This window comes from Tachyglossus aculeatus, unplaced genomic scaffold, assembly GCF_015852505.1.
Source record: "Tachyglossus aculeatus isolate mTacAcu1 unplaced genomic scaffold, mTacAcu1.pri scaffold_1_arrow_ctg1, whole genome shotgun sequence".
Lineage (NCBI taxonomy): Eukaryota > Metazoa > Chordata > Mammalia > Monotremata > Tachyglossidae > Tachyglossus > Tachyglossus aculeatus.
Window position 1 is genome coordinate 1,270,655 of NW_024044915.1, and position 16,517 is coordinate 1,287,171.

Sequence of the window (16,517 nt, forward strand, 5' to 3'; positions counted from 1 at the left end):
AGAGACTGGTCGGTTTCCAGAATCTCTGTCCTCCCCTCTCTGTTCAGAATCCCCGTGGCAGAGGATTTTTAGAAACAGAAATGAGAGGCGGCCTGACGGGACGGGATCACAACAGGGTGTTTGTGATTAATTGCAAACGGACGCCCGGAAACCCTATCTCTCTCCCCAGCGCTTAGAACGGTGCTCTGTGTGCAGAGAGCGCTCAATAAATTCCATCAATTGATGGGCGAGTGTTTTTACTAGGCCCCGCCGGACACGGCTGCTGGAAAGAGCTAATTTAGGGCGAAAGGGGTGATTTTGCACCTCCTTAAGGGGTGGAAAGTGCTCCTTCCCACAGTGCTTCCCTGGCGAAGGTCAGGGTAAACCGAGGCTCGCTTCTCTTTAAAAACATAAAGCCGTACGCCAAAACCTTTCGGCCCTGCACCGGTACGTAGAGTTTCGGTGAGCGCCGGGTCGTAGACTGCGAAATTGACTCACCGTTTACAAGCTGTTTTCGATGACTAATGGAAGCTCTGGGGATGAATTATTTTATTTTTTTCCATCGTTTGACTCGCGTGGCTTTTATCCTTTTCACGGCCGCATCTCTCTTTGCCGCAGAGTAGCCCTCCACAGCCGCCCGTCCTAAGTTAGTGGAGTTTTATTGGAAAGCCACATCCGGTTTCCGACGGCCCGCCTCCGCGTGGCAGATTTCGCTCGGAATTCAATAAAAGTCCACCGCGCATCTCATCCGGCCTGTCCTCGTCCGCGTGCATCTGTTCCATTTATTTTTGGCCCGGTCGCCCGTTGCACGCGTCGGCCGGGGACGTTGGCGGGTTGAGTCGCGGCGGAAGGATGCCGGGACGCGGTCGGGTGTGAGGGCGGAGGCCTGGTTGGGATTCTCCCGGGACTCCGGGGTGCCATTCCCGCCGGTCTGTTTCCAGGGAAGCACTGGAGGGGGGTGGGTGGCCGGGGGGGTCCCGGAGAGACCGTGGGAAGACCGAAGCCGCGTGGCCTAGTGGATAGAGCCCAGGTCTGGGGTTCAGAAGGACCTGGGTTCTCATCCCGGCTCTGCCACTTGTCTGCTGTGTGACCCTGGGCGAGTCACTGTACTTCTCTGGGCCTCGGTCCCCTCTTCTGTAAAATGGGGATAAAGACTGTGACCCCAGCGTGGGACAGCATCTATGTCCAAACTGATTAACTTGTATCTACCCCAGCGCTTAAAACTGGGCCTGGCGGATCGTGAGGGCTAAAGAAATACTATGACTATTGTCATTATTGGAAGTACCCCCGTCCGCGGGGCCTCGAACGCCGGGCTTCCGGTTCGGGGTGGCGAAGGATACAAATCCCCCCCCGTCCGTTTTCGAGAGATGAGGGCGATGCCCGTTTTGATTCTGAGACTGGTGAGAAGCAGTGTGGCTCGGGGGAAAGAGCACAGGCTTTGGAGTCAGAGGTCATGGGTTCAAATCCCGGCTCCTCCAACTGTCAGCCGGGTGACTTTGGGCAAGTCACTTCTCTGCGCCTCAGTTACCTCATCTGTAAAATGGGGATTAAAACTGTGAGCCCCCAGTGGGACAACCTGATCACCTTGTAACCTCCCCAGAGCTCAGAACAGTAGCCCCGTCGGGCGGCGCGGATGGCGGCTGGAGATCAGCGGCCCACGGGAGCTGGGGTTTGGGGGGGGGATGGGGGGATTGGGGGCTCCCTGCCCCATGGTAACCACCCTTCATTTATTAGATTATTTATTACTCTATTTTACTTGAACATATCTATTCTATTTATTTTATTTTGTTAGTATGTTTGGTTTTGTTCTCTGTCTCCCCCTTGTAGACTGTGAGCCCACTGTTGGGTAGGGACTGTCTCTATATGTTGCCAACTTGGACTTCCCAAGCGCTTAGTACAGTGCTCTCTCTGCACACACTAAGCGCTCAATAAATACGATTGATTGCTTTGCACCTAGTAAGTGCTTAACAAATACCATTATTATTATTATTGAATCACCCAAACCGTATTTCCCGAGGAGCTGCCGACCCTCCCGAGATGACCCTGGAAAGCATTCAGTTCCCAGTCGGTTTTCCCCAACAATCTTTTCTTCTCCCGTGGCCAGACGGACGGCTGGGTTTCTCAGCCCTTTCCGATCCCGGTCCACTGAGTTCCTTACCTCCCGTTCACCTCCTCCAAACCTGGTGGAAAACGAACAGGATTTGAAGTTCAGGGAGCGTCAGCCCCGGTTCGGATCGAGGGCGAGAACTGGGGGTCTCGCGGAGGCGATAGGTCCCCAGCCTTTCTGGGTAACAGTAAACCAGGCTCAAAACCAAATTTTCAGTAGCTCAGAAGGGAAAAAATTAGGCCAGATGCGAATCTCAGTGACAACACCGAAGAACAGCCTCTGCGGGAAGGAGATGTGACATGAGCGCTTAGTCCAGTGCAAAGTAGGTGCTCAGTAAATGCCACAAGAATAGTAATAATAATAATAATATTTAGGGGGTTTGAGAAGCGCTTAATAGGTGCCAGGAGTCAGAGTTCATGGGTTCAAATCCCGGCTCCGCCAACTTGTCAGCTGTGTGACTTTGGGCAAGTCACTTAACTTCCCTGGGCCTCAGTTCCCTCATCTGGAAAATGGGGATTAAAACTGTGGGACAAACTGATCGCCTTGTAACCTCCCCAGCGCTTAGGACAGTGCTTTGCACATAGTAAGCGCTTAACAAATACTATTATTATTATTATTATTATTATTATTACTAAGCCCTGGGGGAGATACAAGGAACTCGAGTTAGGCACGATCCCTGTCCCGCATGGGTCTCACGGTTTTAATCCCCATTTTCCAGATGAGGTAACTGAGGCCAGAGAAGGGAAGTGACTGGCCCAAGGCCACACAGCAGAGAAGTGGAAGAGCTTCCTGCCGCCCCCGTTTCCTTGTGAAATGTTTTGGTCTGTTGCCGCCGGTACGGTGCAGCCTCCTTGAAGGCAGAGACCGTATCTTGCTCATTTGGTCATATTTATTAAGCGCTTAAGGTGTACAGAGCACTGTAATAATAATAATAATAATAATGGCATTTATTAAGCGCTTACTATGTGCAAAGCACTGTACTAAGCGCTTGGGAAAGTACAGTACAACAATAAAGAGCGGCGATCCCTGCCCCCAACAAGCTCACGGTCTACCTGTTGGACCTCCCGAGTTCGGCGCTTAAAAGCGAGAAGACGCTCAATAAATACCTCTGGTTGATTGACGATGGAATGCTGTTCTACCGGGATGAGGAGCAGTGTGGCCTCTTAGAAAGATCACGAACCAGGGAATCGGAGGACCGGGCTTCTAATCCCGACTCTGCCACCGGCCTGCCGTGTGTGACCTTGGATAAGTCACTTCACTCCTTGGGCCTCAGTTGTCTCCTTTGGAAAATGGGGACAAAATTTCCCCTCTCCTTTCTGCTTCAGCCGTGGGCCCCATGTTAGGACTTGTTTGTGTGTTTTTGAAATGGTATTTGTTATGCGCTTGATTTCTTGCTCTATTTTATTTTACCTGTACATATTTACTATTCTATTTATTTGTTAAAGATGTGTATCTAGCTTTACTTTTATTTATTCTGGTGATTTGACACCCGTCCACACGTTTTGTCGTCTGTCTCCCCCTTCTAGACTGTGAGACCGTTGTTGGGTAGGGACATCATCATCATCATCATCAATCGTATTTATTGAGCGCTTACTATGTGCAGAGCACTGTACTAAGCGCTTGGGAAGTACAAATTGGCAACACATAGAGACAGTCCCTACCCAACAGTGGGCTCACAGTCTAAAAAGGGGAGACAGAGAACAAAACCAAACATACCAACAAAATAAAATAAATAGGATAGATATGTACAAGTAAAATGTATGGACAGTCTCTATATGTTGCCAACTTGTACTTCCCAAGCGCTTAGTCCAGTGCTCTGCACAAGGTAAGCGCTCAATAAATACGATTGATTGAGTGAATGTCTCCCCCTTCTAGACTGTGAGCCCACTGTTGGGCAGGGACCGTCTCTATATGTTGCCAACTTGGACTTCCCAAGCGCTTAGTACAGTGCTCTGCACACAGTAAGCGCTCAATAAATACAAATGAATGACTGAATACTCTGTTCCGGGCACTGTGCTAAGCACTGGAGTAGATACAAGCAAATCAGGCTAGACACGGTCCACGTCCCACTGGGCGCTCACCGACTTAATCGCCGTTTTCCATATGAGGGGACTGAGGCCCAGAGAAGTGAAGCGACTTCCAGCAGACCGGGGGAGGGGCCGGCATTCGAACCCAGGTCCTCTGACTCCCATTCATTCAGTCGTATTTATTGAACGCTGACTGTGTGCAGAGCACTGGACTAAGCGTTTGGGAAGTACAAGTTGGCAACATAGAGAGACGGTCCCTACCCGACAACGGGCTCACGGTCTAGAAGGGAGGCCCGCGCTTTATGCGGCTGGTGGCAGGATGCCCGTCGGTGCCAGCCAACTGCCGCCATGTGAATCCAAGCACTTCTTCCCTCCCGCCTTGACTCCCGGCTCGGCCTCCTCGCGGACCTCCCAAACTCCTGCCTCTCCCCACTCCAGTCCATACTTTGCTCTGCCGCCCGCGTCATTTTTCTACAAAAACGTTCAGTACGTGTCTCCCCGCTCCTCAAGAACCTCCGCGTCCAACAGAAACTCCTCCTAGCCTCCTCCTAGCTGACTTGGCCGCTCTCCTTCCCAGCCCACGCATTTCACTCCTCTGATTCCAGCCTTCTCTCCGGCCCTCGATCTTTCCCGCCCACGATCCGCCCCTGGCTTGCTGCATCCTCCCTCTTCATATCCGGCAGACGGTGACTCTGCCCTTCTTCTTCATCATCATCATCATCAATCGTATTTATTGAGCGCTTACTATGTGCAGAGCACTGTACTAAGCGCTTGGGAAGGACAAATTGGCAACATCTAGAGACAGTCCCTACCCAACAGTGGGCTCACAGTCTAAAAGGGGGAGACAGAGAAACAAAACCAAACATACTAACAAAATAAAATAAATAGAATAGGTATGTACAAGTAAAATAAATAAATAAATAGAGTAATAAATATGTACAAACATATATACAGGTGCTGAATATATATTGAATATATTGAACATATATTGAATGCCCACCTCCTCCAAGAGGCCTTCCCAGCCTAAGCCCTCTTTTCCTTTTCTTCCACTCCCTCTGAGTCGCTTTGGCTTGCCCCCTTCATCCATCCCCCCCGTCCCAGCCCCGCAGCACTTATGTACGTGTCCGTCATTTTATTTAGATCTAAGCTCGCCATGGGCAGGGAATGTGTCGTTGTATTGTACTCCCAAACTCTTAGTACAGTGCTCTGCGCATAGTAACCACTCAGTAAATGCCCTTGACTGGCTGAATTCGAGCCCAGGTCCTCTGACGCTGAGGCCTGTGTTCTTTCCACTCGGCCCCGCGACGAATAATGGTGGCATTTGTTAATCAATCAATCAATCAATCGTATTTATTGAGCGCTTACTGTGTGCAGAGCACTGTACTAAGCGCTTGGGAAGTGCAAGTTGGCAACATATAGAGACAGTCCCTACCCAAGAGTGGGCTCACAGCCTAAAAAGTTAAGCGCTTACTATGTGCTGTTCTGAGCACTGGGGGAGATGCCGAAGCAGCAGCGTGGCCTAGTGGATAGGGCAGAGGGTCTTGGCTTCTAATCCCGGCTCCGCCGCTTGTCTGCTGTAGGACCTTGGGTAAGTCACTTCACTTCTCTGGGCCTCAGTTTCCTCATCTGGAAAATGAGGATTAAAGACTGTGAGCCCCGTGTGGGACAGGGAAGTCGCAGCTTGTCTCGTTCCACTGAGGAGCTGGTGAATACCAACCTCCAGCCCCTCCTTGCCGTGACGAGCCCTTTGGCCTCTGATGCCGGGCGGAAACTCCGGCTTAGGAGTCATTTCAGTGAGCCCAAACGGAGCAGAGTTTGTAGCAGGAGCAAAATTCCAGTTTTATCTCAACACACCCCCCCCCCCGCCTTTTAAAAATAATAATAATAATAATGGCATTTATTAAGCGCTTACGATGTGCAAAACAGTGTTCTAAGCACTGGGGAGGATACAAGGTGATCAGGTTGTCCCACGGGGGGCTCACAGTCTTCATCCCCCTTTTACAGATGAGGTAACTGAGGCCCAGAGAAGTGAAGCGACTCGCCCAAAGTCCCACAGCTGACAGTTGGCGGAGCCGGAATCTGAACCCATGACCTCTGACTCCAAAGGCCGGGCTCTTTCCACTGAGCCACGCTGCTTCTCTGTAATGGTCTCTGTTAGGTGCTTATTATATGCCTGGCACTGTAACAGTATTAATAATTGTGGTATTGTCCCTGTCCCACGTGGGGCTCGCGGCTTCAATCCCCATTTTCCAGATGAGGGAACTGAGGCCCAGAGAAGCGACGTGACCGGCCCAAGGTCACGCAGCAGACAAGCGGTAGAGCCGGGATTAGAACCCAGGTCCTTCGGACACCCAGGCGTGGGCTGTATCCACTAGGCCATGCTACTTCTCAATCAATCCCTTGCAATCAATACCTCAGTCAATGATATTTATCGAGCGCTCATCTTATGCAAGGCACTGCACTAAGCGCTTGGGAGAGTCCATTATTGCTAAATTAGTAGTGACGTTCCCTGCGTACACCGAGTTTACAGTCTAGAGTGGGGAGACAGACATTAATAGGCGTATATTAGTATAATATATTAATTTTCAGAGCCCGAACTGTCTCTGGGGCTTCAATCAATTAACCGGTCATAATCTCTTAGAAGTTAGTCTTCTGGGACGCCAGGGAGGCGTTGGGTCTCAAAGGAGCGCGGATGAAAATGTCGGTTGTAGATTTGCCGACGAAACCTCCAAAGCGTTCCTTACCAGAGCGCGCCTTTTTAGGGGACAGTTGGGTTAGATATCGCTCCCCAAGTCAACCCTGTCAGAAACGCTTTTTGAGGAGGACAGCAAACCCCGTAAGCAGAAGTTCCGTAGCATTGCACCTCGGTCAAATTCTAGAAATTCTAGAAATTCTAGGTGTACTAGAAACTGATTTTAAAGCAATTTAAGTGGACTTCCTGGGGTGGTAATGACCATCAGATGGCTTGTCAGGTAAATAAATAATCATCATCAATCGTATTTATTGAGCGCTTACTATGTGCAGAGCACTGTACTAAGCACTTGAATAAATAATAAATAATCACCTCCAATATCTTCTACCCACTTCTTGGATTTCAGCCAGTGGGAAGCAATACGGTTTCAGTCACGTTCATTAATCCCCCCCCCCCCCCAAAAAAAAATCCTTATTTTTGCCTGCAGAATAACCTTGGGCAAGTCACTTCACTTCCGTGCCTCAGTTACCTCGTCTGTAAAATGGGGATTAAGACCGTGAGTCCTCTGGGACAGGGATTGTGACCAATCTGACCGGTTTGGATCTACCCCAGTGTTTAGTATGGTGCCTGGCACGTAATAAACATTGAACAAAAATGATAAATACAGCTGTTTTAAGCACTGGGGTAGATACAAATTCTTCAGGTTGGACGCAGCCCCTTGTCCTACAGGGGCTCACGGTCTAAGTGGGACGGAGAGCAGGTATTGAATCCCCAGAGGCACAGAGAGGGTAAGTGAGTCGCCCAAAGTCACACAGCAGGCAAGAGGCTTTTTGATGTCTGCCTCTCCGTCTAGACTGCAAGCGTCTTATGGGCGGGGAGCGTTTCTACCAACTCTGTTGTACTGGACTCCCCAGAGCGCTTATTACAGTGCTCTGCACACAATAAGGGCTCAATTAATACCACACTGATTGAATTTTTAATGTTCAGGTGACTCGCAGCCTACAGCGAGTTATCCTTCTCGAGGGAATTGACTGGATTTTTCCATTCTAAAAAGTCCGCTTTCACTCACACTTCATTCTGCGCCGCCTTGACGTTCCCCCTTCCCATCCCCACAGCACTTAATATCTGTGATTTTATTTATATGATTATAAAATAATATATTCTATTATATACCAGATATATATGGGTTGTTTACCAATATAAATAATTACTTATATTATTATGCAATTATTGTTATAATTATACAATTACTTATATTAACGTCTGTCTCCCTCTCCAGACTGTAGGCTCATTGTGGTCAGGGAATGTGTCTGTTTTATTGTACTCTCCCAAGCGCTTAGTACAGTGCTCTGCACACAGTAAGCGCTCAATAAATACGATTGACTGACCGATTGACAAAAGGATCCCTGCCGATTACACTTCTGAGGTAAAAAAAAAAAAAAAAAAAAAGAACCCCATCAGGATAAACCGAGGCACGAAGGCCCTGCAAAATCCGTGGCCGGGTAATGATGTGTGTGGAGGCAGAGGAAATGGAATTCCCGTTCCCCTTCCCTGAAGGCCAGATACAACCTCTCCGTCGTCATCGGCCTCGGGCCGCTCGAAATCGAGTCTCGCGCTAGTGTGACCGCCTCCGAATGCCGTCTCGTTGGGCCGGGGCGGCAGAATGGCGGGTGTCTTTTGTCTGTATTGCCGGCGTTTTTTTCCACGGAGTCCCACGGACCTGACCGCGAAGGTCCTCGGTCGGCGTCGCGAACCGCAGATACAACCGGAGGAAGTCATTTTGCCCGCCGAAGAACTCGCGGTTTGCCGTATGTGAAGCTTTCACTTCTTGTCTGTGTTTCTCAGGTAAACGCAAAGCACTGAAGTTGAATTTTGCCAATCCACCATTCAAATCTACAGCCCGCTTTACCCTGAATCCTTCCGGAGTCCAAAATCCACACATGTGAGTACCCCCCCTTTGGAAATCAATCCCAAGTCCCAGCCCTTCCGACGGTTCCGAAATTTCCATTGATTTGCCAGTGCTGCCTTAAAAGCAGGGTCGGCGCTTCAGTTTCTGCATTATCCGTGTGTTTTGATGATGCTTTTTTTCTAAACTTTTGGAGGAGGGTTGGGGGACTTGGGGGTTCAGAGTCTCGTGCCCTGAAAATCTTCCATCCCTGTTTTTGACCAAATTGCAATTGCTTTTTGGGGAAAGTGAACCTTAACCGCCAAGTCTTCCCCAAATCGCTCCCTCTTTTACGGTCAGCGTGGTTCTTATTCTTCCCAAAGGGATTTTCCCCTTAAGGCTTTCCCACCTGAGAGCTGCCGAGAGAACCCCGTGCCCACGTGGTTTAGTTAATACCCATTTGGAGGAAAAAGGTCACAGTATCTAGTCAAAAATGGGTCTCAAGTGCCCTCTCCCACACCCAGCACTGTGGTCCGTGCCACGTCCCTGCCGTCGGAGGCTCGTCTTTCCCGGGGAAGAAGTATTGAGCGAGTGGCTGTCAGCGAAATAAAGTCCCTAAGTTAATTCCGAGGGGAGACCAGATTTCTCTGAGGATAGGATGGGTACTGACTTCCAAAGGGGCAGGAGGCTTGGAGAATCCAAATTGGGGGTGGAGAGGAAAGGGGATGTGTTTGTGTCACACAAAATAGCCCACCCCCAGACTTTACCAGCCAGGGGGTCGTGGAAAGGTTTCGGCTGGAGTAGGTGCTTTTGAAAGTACCCTCCACCCCCTAGAATGCACCCTCTCTTCTCATTCTCAGGCATTTCCTCTGCTCGTCTCCATCTTTTACTTCCTAGCGCTCAACACACTCTCTCTCTTTCTCTCTCACGTTGGCAACTTGGCCTTCCTTTTCCCTGTGCTCTTCTCCCCCACTGTTTCATCCAGCAGCTGCTCTGGCTACATTACCGTGTTATCGGGGCTGCTGAGATCTTGAATTTTTATTGCGCTCTGATTTCTCCACAGCACCTTAGCGGCAGAACTGTCCTCTGACGCCAATTATGTCGTTATTCCCACTGTAGCGAGATGGGGAAACAGAGGCGCAGTTGAGGTTCAAAGTCCAGTAGAACTCTAGATCTGAATCCCAGCCCTACACTCTGTCCCACAGTGTTGACCTCGTGGGGCCCCTCTTCCTTATTATTAATAGCAGGCTATTTGTTAAACACCTCCTATGGGTCAAGCACTGTTCTCTGGACCGGGGTAGATACAAGTCATTCAGGTTGGAAACCGCTCCCGTCCGTCATAATCTAAGCAGGGGGAAGAACAGGCCTTGAACCGCCATTTTCCAGACGAAGAAACTGAGGCCCTGAGAAGATAAGTGACTTGCCCAAAGTCACGCATCGGGCAGCCGGCAGAGCTGGGATTCGAACTCGGATCCCCCGACTCTCGGGCCCCCACCGAATGAGTGGAGTCCGGAGGCTTTGGGGAAGAGCCGGACTGGGCGATTTTCAAAGGGCTAATTTAGGCCTCTCGCCACGCCTGTCCGTCAGAGGTGTTTATTGAGCACTTGCTGGGGGCAGAGTGCTGTACTAAGCGCCTGAGGCAGTTCACTGGCTTAAGGGGACACGATCCCTGCCCTCAGGGAGTCTCAGTCTAGCGAGGAAGTTACGACTGATCAGCCGTGACACGGATATAATCCCGAAGATATAGGGCACGACCATCGCAAAGGCCTCCGGAACCTCTGCCGTCTCTCCGGGGGCAAGAAGCAGCAAGCGGTCGGCAGGTGGAAGAGTTAAGGAACCAGAAAGTTTTCCCTTCCTTGCGATGGATTCGTCTTTTCCTTTTCACCCGCTGGAGCCTCAGATTCCTGGCATCTTTGGGAGATTGCGTGCAGTGCTCCCAAACCAAAGTGGATTCTAGACCCACTCTTCTCCATCCGGCCCCTTAAAATCTGGTGTTTTAGTTTGGAAAAAACAGTTCATTCAGCCTCAGGTTTTATGTTTCCCACCCTGACCTCTAGATTTCACTTCTTTCCTGTCAGTCGGTCAGTCAGTGGTATTTATTGAGTGCTTACTGTGTGCAGAGCACTGTACTAAGCCCTTGGGAGAGGACAGTTGGTAGCAATGTTCCCCGCCCACAGTGAGCTTACACTCCGTCTCTGGTGTCACCCTGATGACAACCCTTTCTCTTCCCCCTAAAAGCCGTGTTCTGTAGCCCCAATCAAGCAGTGGTCTTTACTGAGCCCTGACTTTATGCAGAGCACTTTGGGGGAGTCCAGTACAGCAGTTGGTTAAAAAAAAATGTATTCGTTATACAGTTATACAGTATCATGATGATGATGATGATAATAATAATAATAATGATGGCATTTGTTAAGCGCTTACTATGTGCACAGCACTGTTCTAAGTGCTGGGGAGGATACAAGGTGATCAGGTTGTCCCACGTGGGGCTCACAGTCTTCATCCCCATTTTACAGATGAGGTAACTGGGGCACAGAGAAGCGAAGTGACTTGCCAGAGTCACACAGCTGACGAGCGGCAGAGTCGGGATTTGAACCCATGACCTCTGACTCCCAAGCCCGGGCTCTTTCCACTGAGCCACGCTGCTTCTCTACCCCAGTGCTTAGTACAGTCCCTGGTATATAGTAAATGCTTAACAAATACCATAAAAAATAAATCAAAGGTATTTACTGAGCGCTTACTGTGTGCAGAGCAAGGTACTGAGCTCTTGGTAGACGCGTTCCCCACGCACAGTGAGCTTACAGTCTATTTGAAGAAGACCTGACACACGGCTCCAGTAACAAACACCCTGAAACACGCATGTACACACACATACGTGAACACGGATTCATTTAAACGCGCTCACTTCTGCCAGCATTCGCGTTTCCACCTCCCGCCTTGGCCAAGATGCAGCCGTAGCATTCGGGAAGGTTCCTCCCCCCGACGCCCATCTGTCTGGAGACAGCGAGAGGCGGAGGAAACGGTCGGACCCCCGCGCTTGGAGCCGAACGAGGCGCGAGTGCTACCGCAGAGCGGCCTAGCAGAAAGAGCCCGGCCTTCGGATCCCGGGTTCTAATCCTGACACCTCCGCTTGGCCTGCCGGGTGACCTCGGGCGAGGAACGTCACTATTCTGGGCCTCCGTTTTGTCATACGTTGATGGGTATCGAATTGCGCTCCCTCGCTGTTAGATTGGGAGCCCCTTGTGGGACGGGAGCTGTGATCTACCCCGGCGTCTAGTACAGTGAAGCAGCATGGCTCAGTGGAAACAGCACGGGCTTTGGAGTCAGAGGTCATGGGTTCAAATCCTGGCTCCACCACTTGTCAGCTGTGTGACTTTGGGCAAGTCACTTAACTTCTCTGGGCCTCAGGTCCCTCATTGTAAAATGGGGATGAAGACTGTGAGCCCGCCGTGGGACAACCTGATCACCTTGTATCCTCCCCAGCGCTTAGAACAGTGCCTTGCACATAGTAAGCGCTTAATAAATACCATAATTATTATAGTGCCTGGAGGCACATAGTAAGCTTTAAACAAGCGCCGTAATTCATCATAATGGCCCTAGGATGATAGGGTTACTGGTCTCCATAGTTGTCTGGGTTGGATTCCCAGCCTTGCCCATTCCAGGTCTCTGCCAGCCTCAGAGAAGCCAGTCAGGGCATCGGTTGGTGCGCAATAAATGCCGAACAAATACTATTATTAGTAGTATTATCATCATCATCCCCGTGATACCCAGAATGACGGCTTTTTGCCTTCCTTTTCCCAATCCTCGCCCACCTGGACTCCAGATGCAAAGTTGGCACATTTTTCTCAACGCCGGTTCGGTGAGACCACAAACCTCGGTGGCAGGAAAACTCGGCGTGTACTGACACGTCCAAGAAAACGTACTCGGACGTTTGTCATGATTTTGGAATTTGCTAAGCGCTTACTGTGTGCCAAGCGCTGTACTAAAGGCAGATACAAGATCATCAGGTCCCACGGGGGCTCCCCGCCTGAATAGGAGGGAGAATGGGGATTGGGTCTCCATTTTGTAGACGGGGGAACCGGGGCCCAGAGATGTGAAGCGACTCGCTCAAAGACACGGAGCAGACCAGCGGCAGAGCCGAGATTAGAACTCAGGGCCTCTGACTCCCGGGCTCTTCCCAGTAGGCCACCCCGCTTCCCATAAAAAAAAATCCCATCCGGACATGGGATCACCAGCCCTTTCAACAATGCCAACGTATCCATACGGAAATTCTGTCGAATACGGAAGCATCCTCTCCCATATACGTTCTCATATACACACACAATCACAGGCACACATTACATTCTGGAGAAAAACAACTTAATAGCAGGAAGTCAGAGATTGAACTGATTTGTGGATGAGAACCTGTGGTCATAAATTGAGGAGAGGCCACAGGTTATTACTCAAACAGGTGCTGCGTCTGCAGGGATTTATTAGGAATGTATTTTTGCATTCACCAACTAATCCACCTGATTGGTCTGAGGGTAATTCAGATAATGTAAAGTTTGGACGCTTAGGTCCAGGGCTTAGAACAACGCTCTGCACGTAGTAAGCGCTTAATAAATGCCATTATTATTATTATTATTAGCAAGCACTTAACAAATACCATAATGATTATTGTAAGGCAACTACAATCCGTATTTGGAGTTATGTGGTGGTTTTATTCAAACCAAAACTAGCTCAGATGAAAATAAAACAACAATCACACAGATAATAGACCGTTCGCTAAATTGGTTTGGTAATAATAGTAATTATGGTACTTGTTCAGCGCTTACTATGTGCCACGCACTGTTCTAAGCGCCGGGGTAGATTCAAGTCAATCAGGTTGGACACAGTCCCCGTCCCGCAGAGGGCTCACGGCCTCAATCCCCATTTTACAGGTGAAGTAACTGAGGCCCAGAGAAGTGAAGTGACTTGCCCATGGACGCACGGCCGACAAGTGGCCGAGGTGGAATTAGAACCCAGGGCCCAGGCCCGTGCTAGCTCCGCTAAGCCGCGCTGCTTCTCTGTTCATTCAGTCGTATTTACTGAGCGCTTACTGTGTGCAGATCACTGTACCAAGCGCTTGGGAAGAACAAGTCGGCAACATATGTTCCTCTAGAGAGGAACAAAATTATAAATAATAATAATGATGGCATTTATTAAGCACTTACTATGTGCAAAGCACCGTTCTAAGTGCTGGGGAGGTTGCAAAGTGATCAGGTTGTCCCACGGGGGGCTCAGTCTTAATCCCCATTTTCCAGATGAGGGAACTGAGGCCCAGAGACGTTAAGTGGCAGTCTATCGATCTGGTTTGATCGCTCAACGTTCATAAGAACACTCACTTTGCAGAGCTAATCGCTTTGGTATTTGTTCTTTAAGAACGTGGTTTTAACTTGAGGCTGATCATGCCCATGTGGTCTTTTGATTGATTTTACTCTGTGCTTCCTGAAGCCCCTCTCGCCCTTCACAAGCTTTTCCAGATCCGTTATTGCCAAGGCTTGGGGATTCTAGAGGTGCTGCCTGCCTTTCTTCTTTACACTGACTCTGCCTTCCAGGATTTTCAGAGATACGCGGCTCAGTCAGCCCGGCAAAAGACACACCGTAGGATGCTACTAGCCAGTATCTCTAGAAGGGCCGTCCTAGTGCCCAGAGACTTCAGTTTTCCCCCTTCAGCCTGGAAGCTCAGGATTTCAAGCTTTCCAATTAGCCAGGCAGATGAAGCGTTTCCCCTCCATCCGAAGAGCGTCCTTCCGAAACATCCGTCGGGCCCGAAGATCATCTCCTATCAGGGAGCTTCGAGAAATCCCATCTTTGCTCTGAGGTTTAGTTTCTCCTTCCAGACCCGAGCCGACTCTCTTTTCTCTTTCCCAGCCCTGAATGCTGTACTCGGGCCATAGGAAGCACTTAATAAATCCCGTAGTAGTTATTAATCGTCTACGCTAGGATTTTCCTCGTAGGGCATTTAACGTGAAGTCTCCCTAGCCGAGACATTGCTTCGGATGATCCGGCAGCTTCTCCTGCCAGGCAGGGAGTGGAGCGGCTGTTGATCGTTTCCGGTGAGCGGCTCTTCTTCCGCTGTTTCGTAGACACGGGGCAGCAGAGGAAAGCGGCGAGGTCCCTCCTCCAGAGATGCTCTCAATAAACCTTCTAAATAGGTGTCATTCTTCAGACACCCCCTGCGACAAAGTAGCCGCAAAAGGATGAAAGTGCCAGCCGAATCCTGGAAGAATGCCCCAGGCCACGGTTCTCTATCCCCCCCACCCCCGAACGTTGACTGGGGGGCAGTTTTGGTTTCATACCAGCAGAAGGATACTTAAACCATTATCTTTTCTAGGCCCTTTAGATTTTGCCGTCCAGTGCCGTCCAGTGGTTAACGATCAGGATTTGATTGAGTTCAGAGTTCTTCGTTCTGACTTCTTTCCCCTTAGGATGCGTCCATTTTCAACAAAGACAATGATCCTGGCCCTAATTGGCTGATTTGTCAACCCGAGTCAGGAAAAAAAAACACCTTATAAACGATAAGATAACAACTGCGGAATTTGTTCAGCAGCGATGCTTCTCAAAAAGGTCGAGGTGACCGGCAGCTTGACCTCCAGATCCATCTGGGCCTCGAAGCCCAGACCTTTCCATCCGGAATATCCCATCTCCTCCTAGGCCGGACTGGAGCAGCCGTCCGTTGCCTCCTCTTGCCTAGCCCCAAGATTATTCCCAAGCCAACAAACTCTCCCAGCGAAGAGTTAACGAGACGTTTGCGTTTTCCAGACATCGTGGGAGTCCAGTCTTCCGAAAGTCTTCTTTCTTTGTCAAAAGCTCTCTTTATCTCTTTCCCATCACTACCCGTTTCCAACATTGGGACAGTTGAGAGACATTAGCGAGAAGTTGTTTTGGACTGGGCAAAATTCTGTAGGGTTTCATTCTGGTAGAAGGGATCTCTGGAAAGTCAATCGCCACGCAGATCTTCTAGTCCAGATGGTCAAATCTCCAGGCCCAGAGAGATACATTATTAAAACTGATCCAGCCACAAGGTACAGAGCATCTCCCCATCTCAGGGCATAGTGCTTGTCACCTAGTAAAAGTTTAATAAATAGCCCAATATAAAACTGATAATGATGATGATAAAATACCCTGGGCGAAATTTGGGATTGGGGGATTCATTGGGAGCCCATTTCTTTGTACTCGTCTTTGTGAGGCGAGATTCGGGGTCTTTCCCCTCTGAGGTGGGGCCTATTAGGTGGAAATCCAAGACAGCCGCCAGTCGGTTGGTCAGACTGAATTCGAAGATAGATTTAGTGAGGAGGACGGGGCGTTTCTCCAGGGTCAGTTGGTAGTTTTCAGGCAAGGGTGATAATAATAATAATAGTATTTGCTAAGCGCTTGCTCTGTGCCAAGCACTGTACTGAGCCCTGGGTTGCTACAAGATAATGAGGTTGGACACAGTCCCCGTCCCAAGTAGGGCTTCCGCAAGTAGGAGGGAGCGCGGCTTTTGAATCCCCCATTTTCAGAAGAGGGCTTTCTTCCTCATCCCCCCGACACCTATGCCCTTCCCCGCATCCTCACCTTTAATTGTGGAAAGCTGACAAACATCAGCTAAAACCCGCAGAGATTTCTTGGGGAATTCAGGTCAGCAGAGAGAATGACGCATCCCCGCCTCTGAAACGAGGAAGCCACATAGATTAAGCCTCCCTAATGGCAGACGGCTCGGCTGTTTCCCTGGGGTGAATTTCAGCATCAAAGCCACGACATTTTTCTCTCCTGAAGGGCCTCAGTTGTCCGGTGACGGTTTATCGATCATTCGTATTTATTGAACGC

The 16,517-nt window shown here is 49.8% G+C and overlaps 1 protein-coding gene across 5 annotated transcripts in view; it reads left to right on the plus strand.

The window, feature by feature from the left end:
• The window catches only part of MAP2K4 (mitogen-activated protein kinase kinase 4), a 69,175-nt gene that overhangs the window by 26,477 nt on the left and 26,181 nt on the right, over nucleotides 1–16,517 (plus strand). For all 5 annotated transcript variants that reach the window (XM_038742842.1, XM_038742841.1, XM_038742840.1 and 2 more), the window contains one exon: nucleotides 8,651–8,747. In XM_038742842.1, coding sequence (XP_038598770.1) covers nucleotides 8,651–8,747 — 97 coding nt within the window. The remainder of the gene's footprint in view (nucleotides 1–8,650; nucleotides 8,748–16,517) is intronic.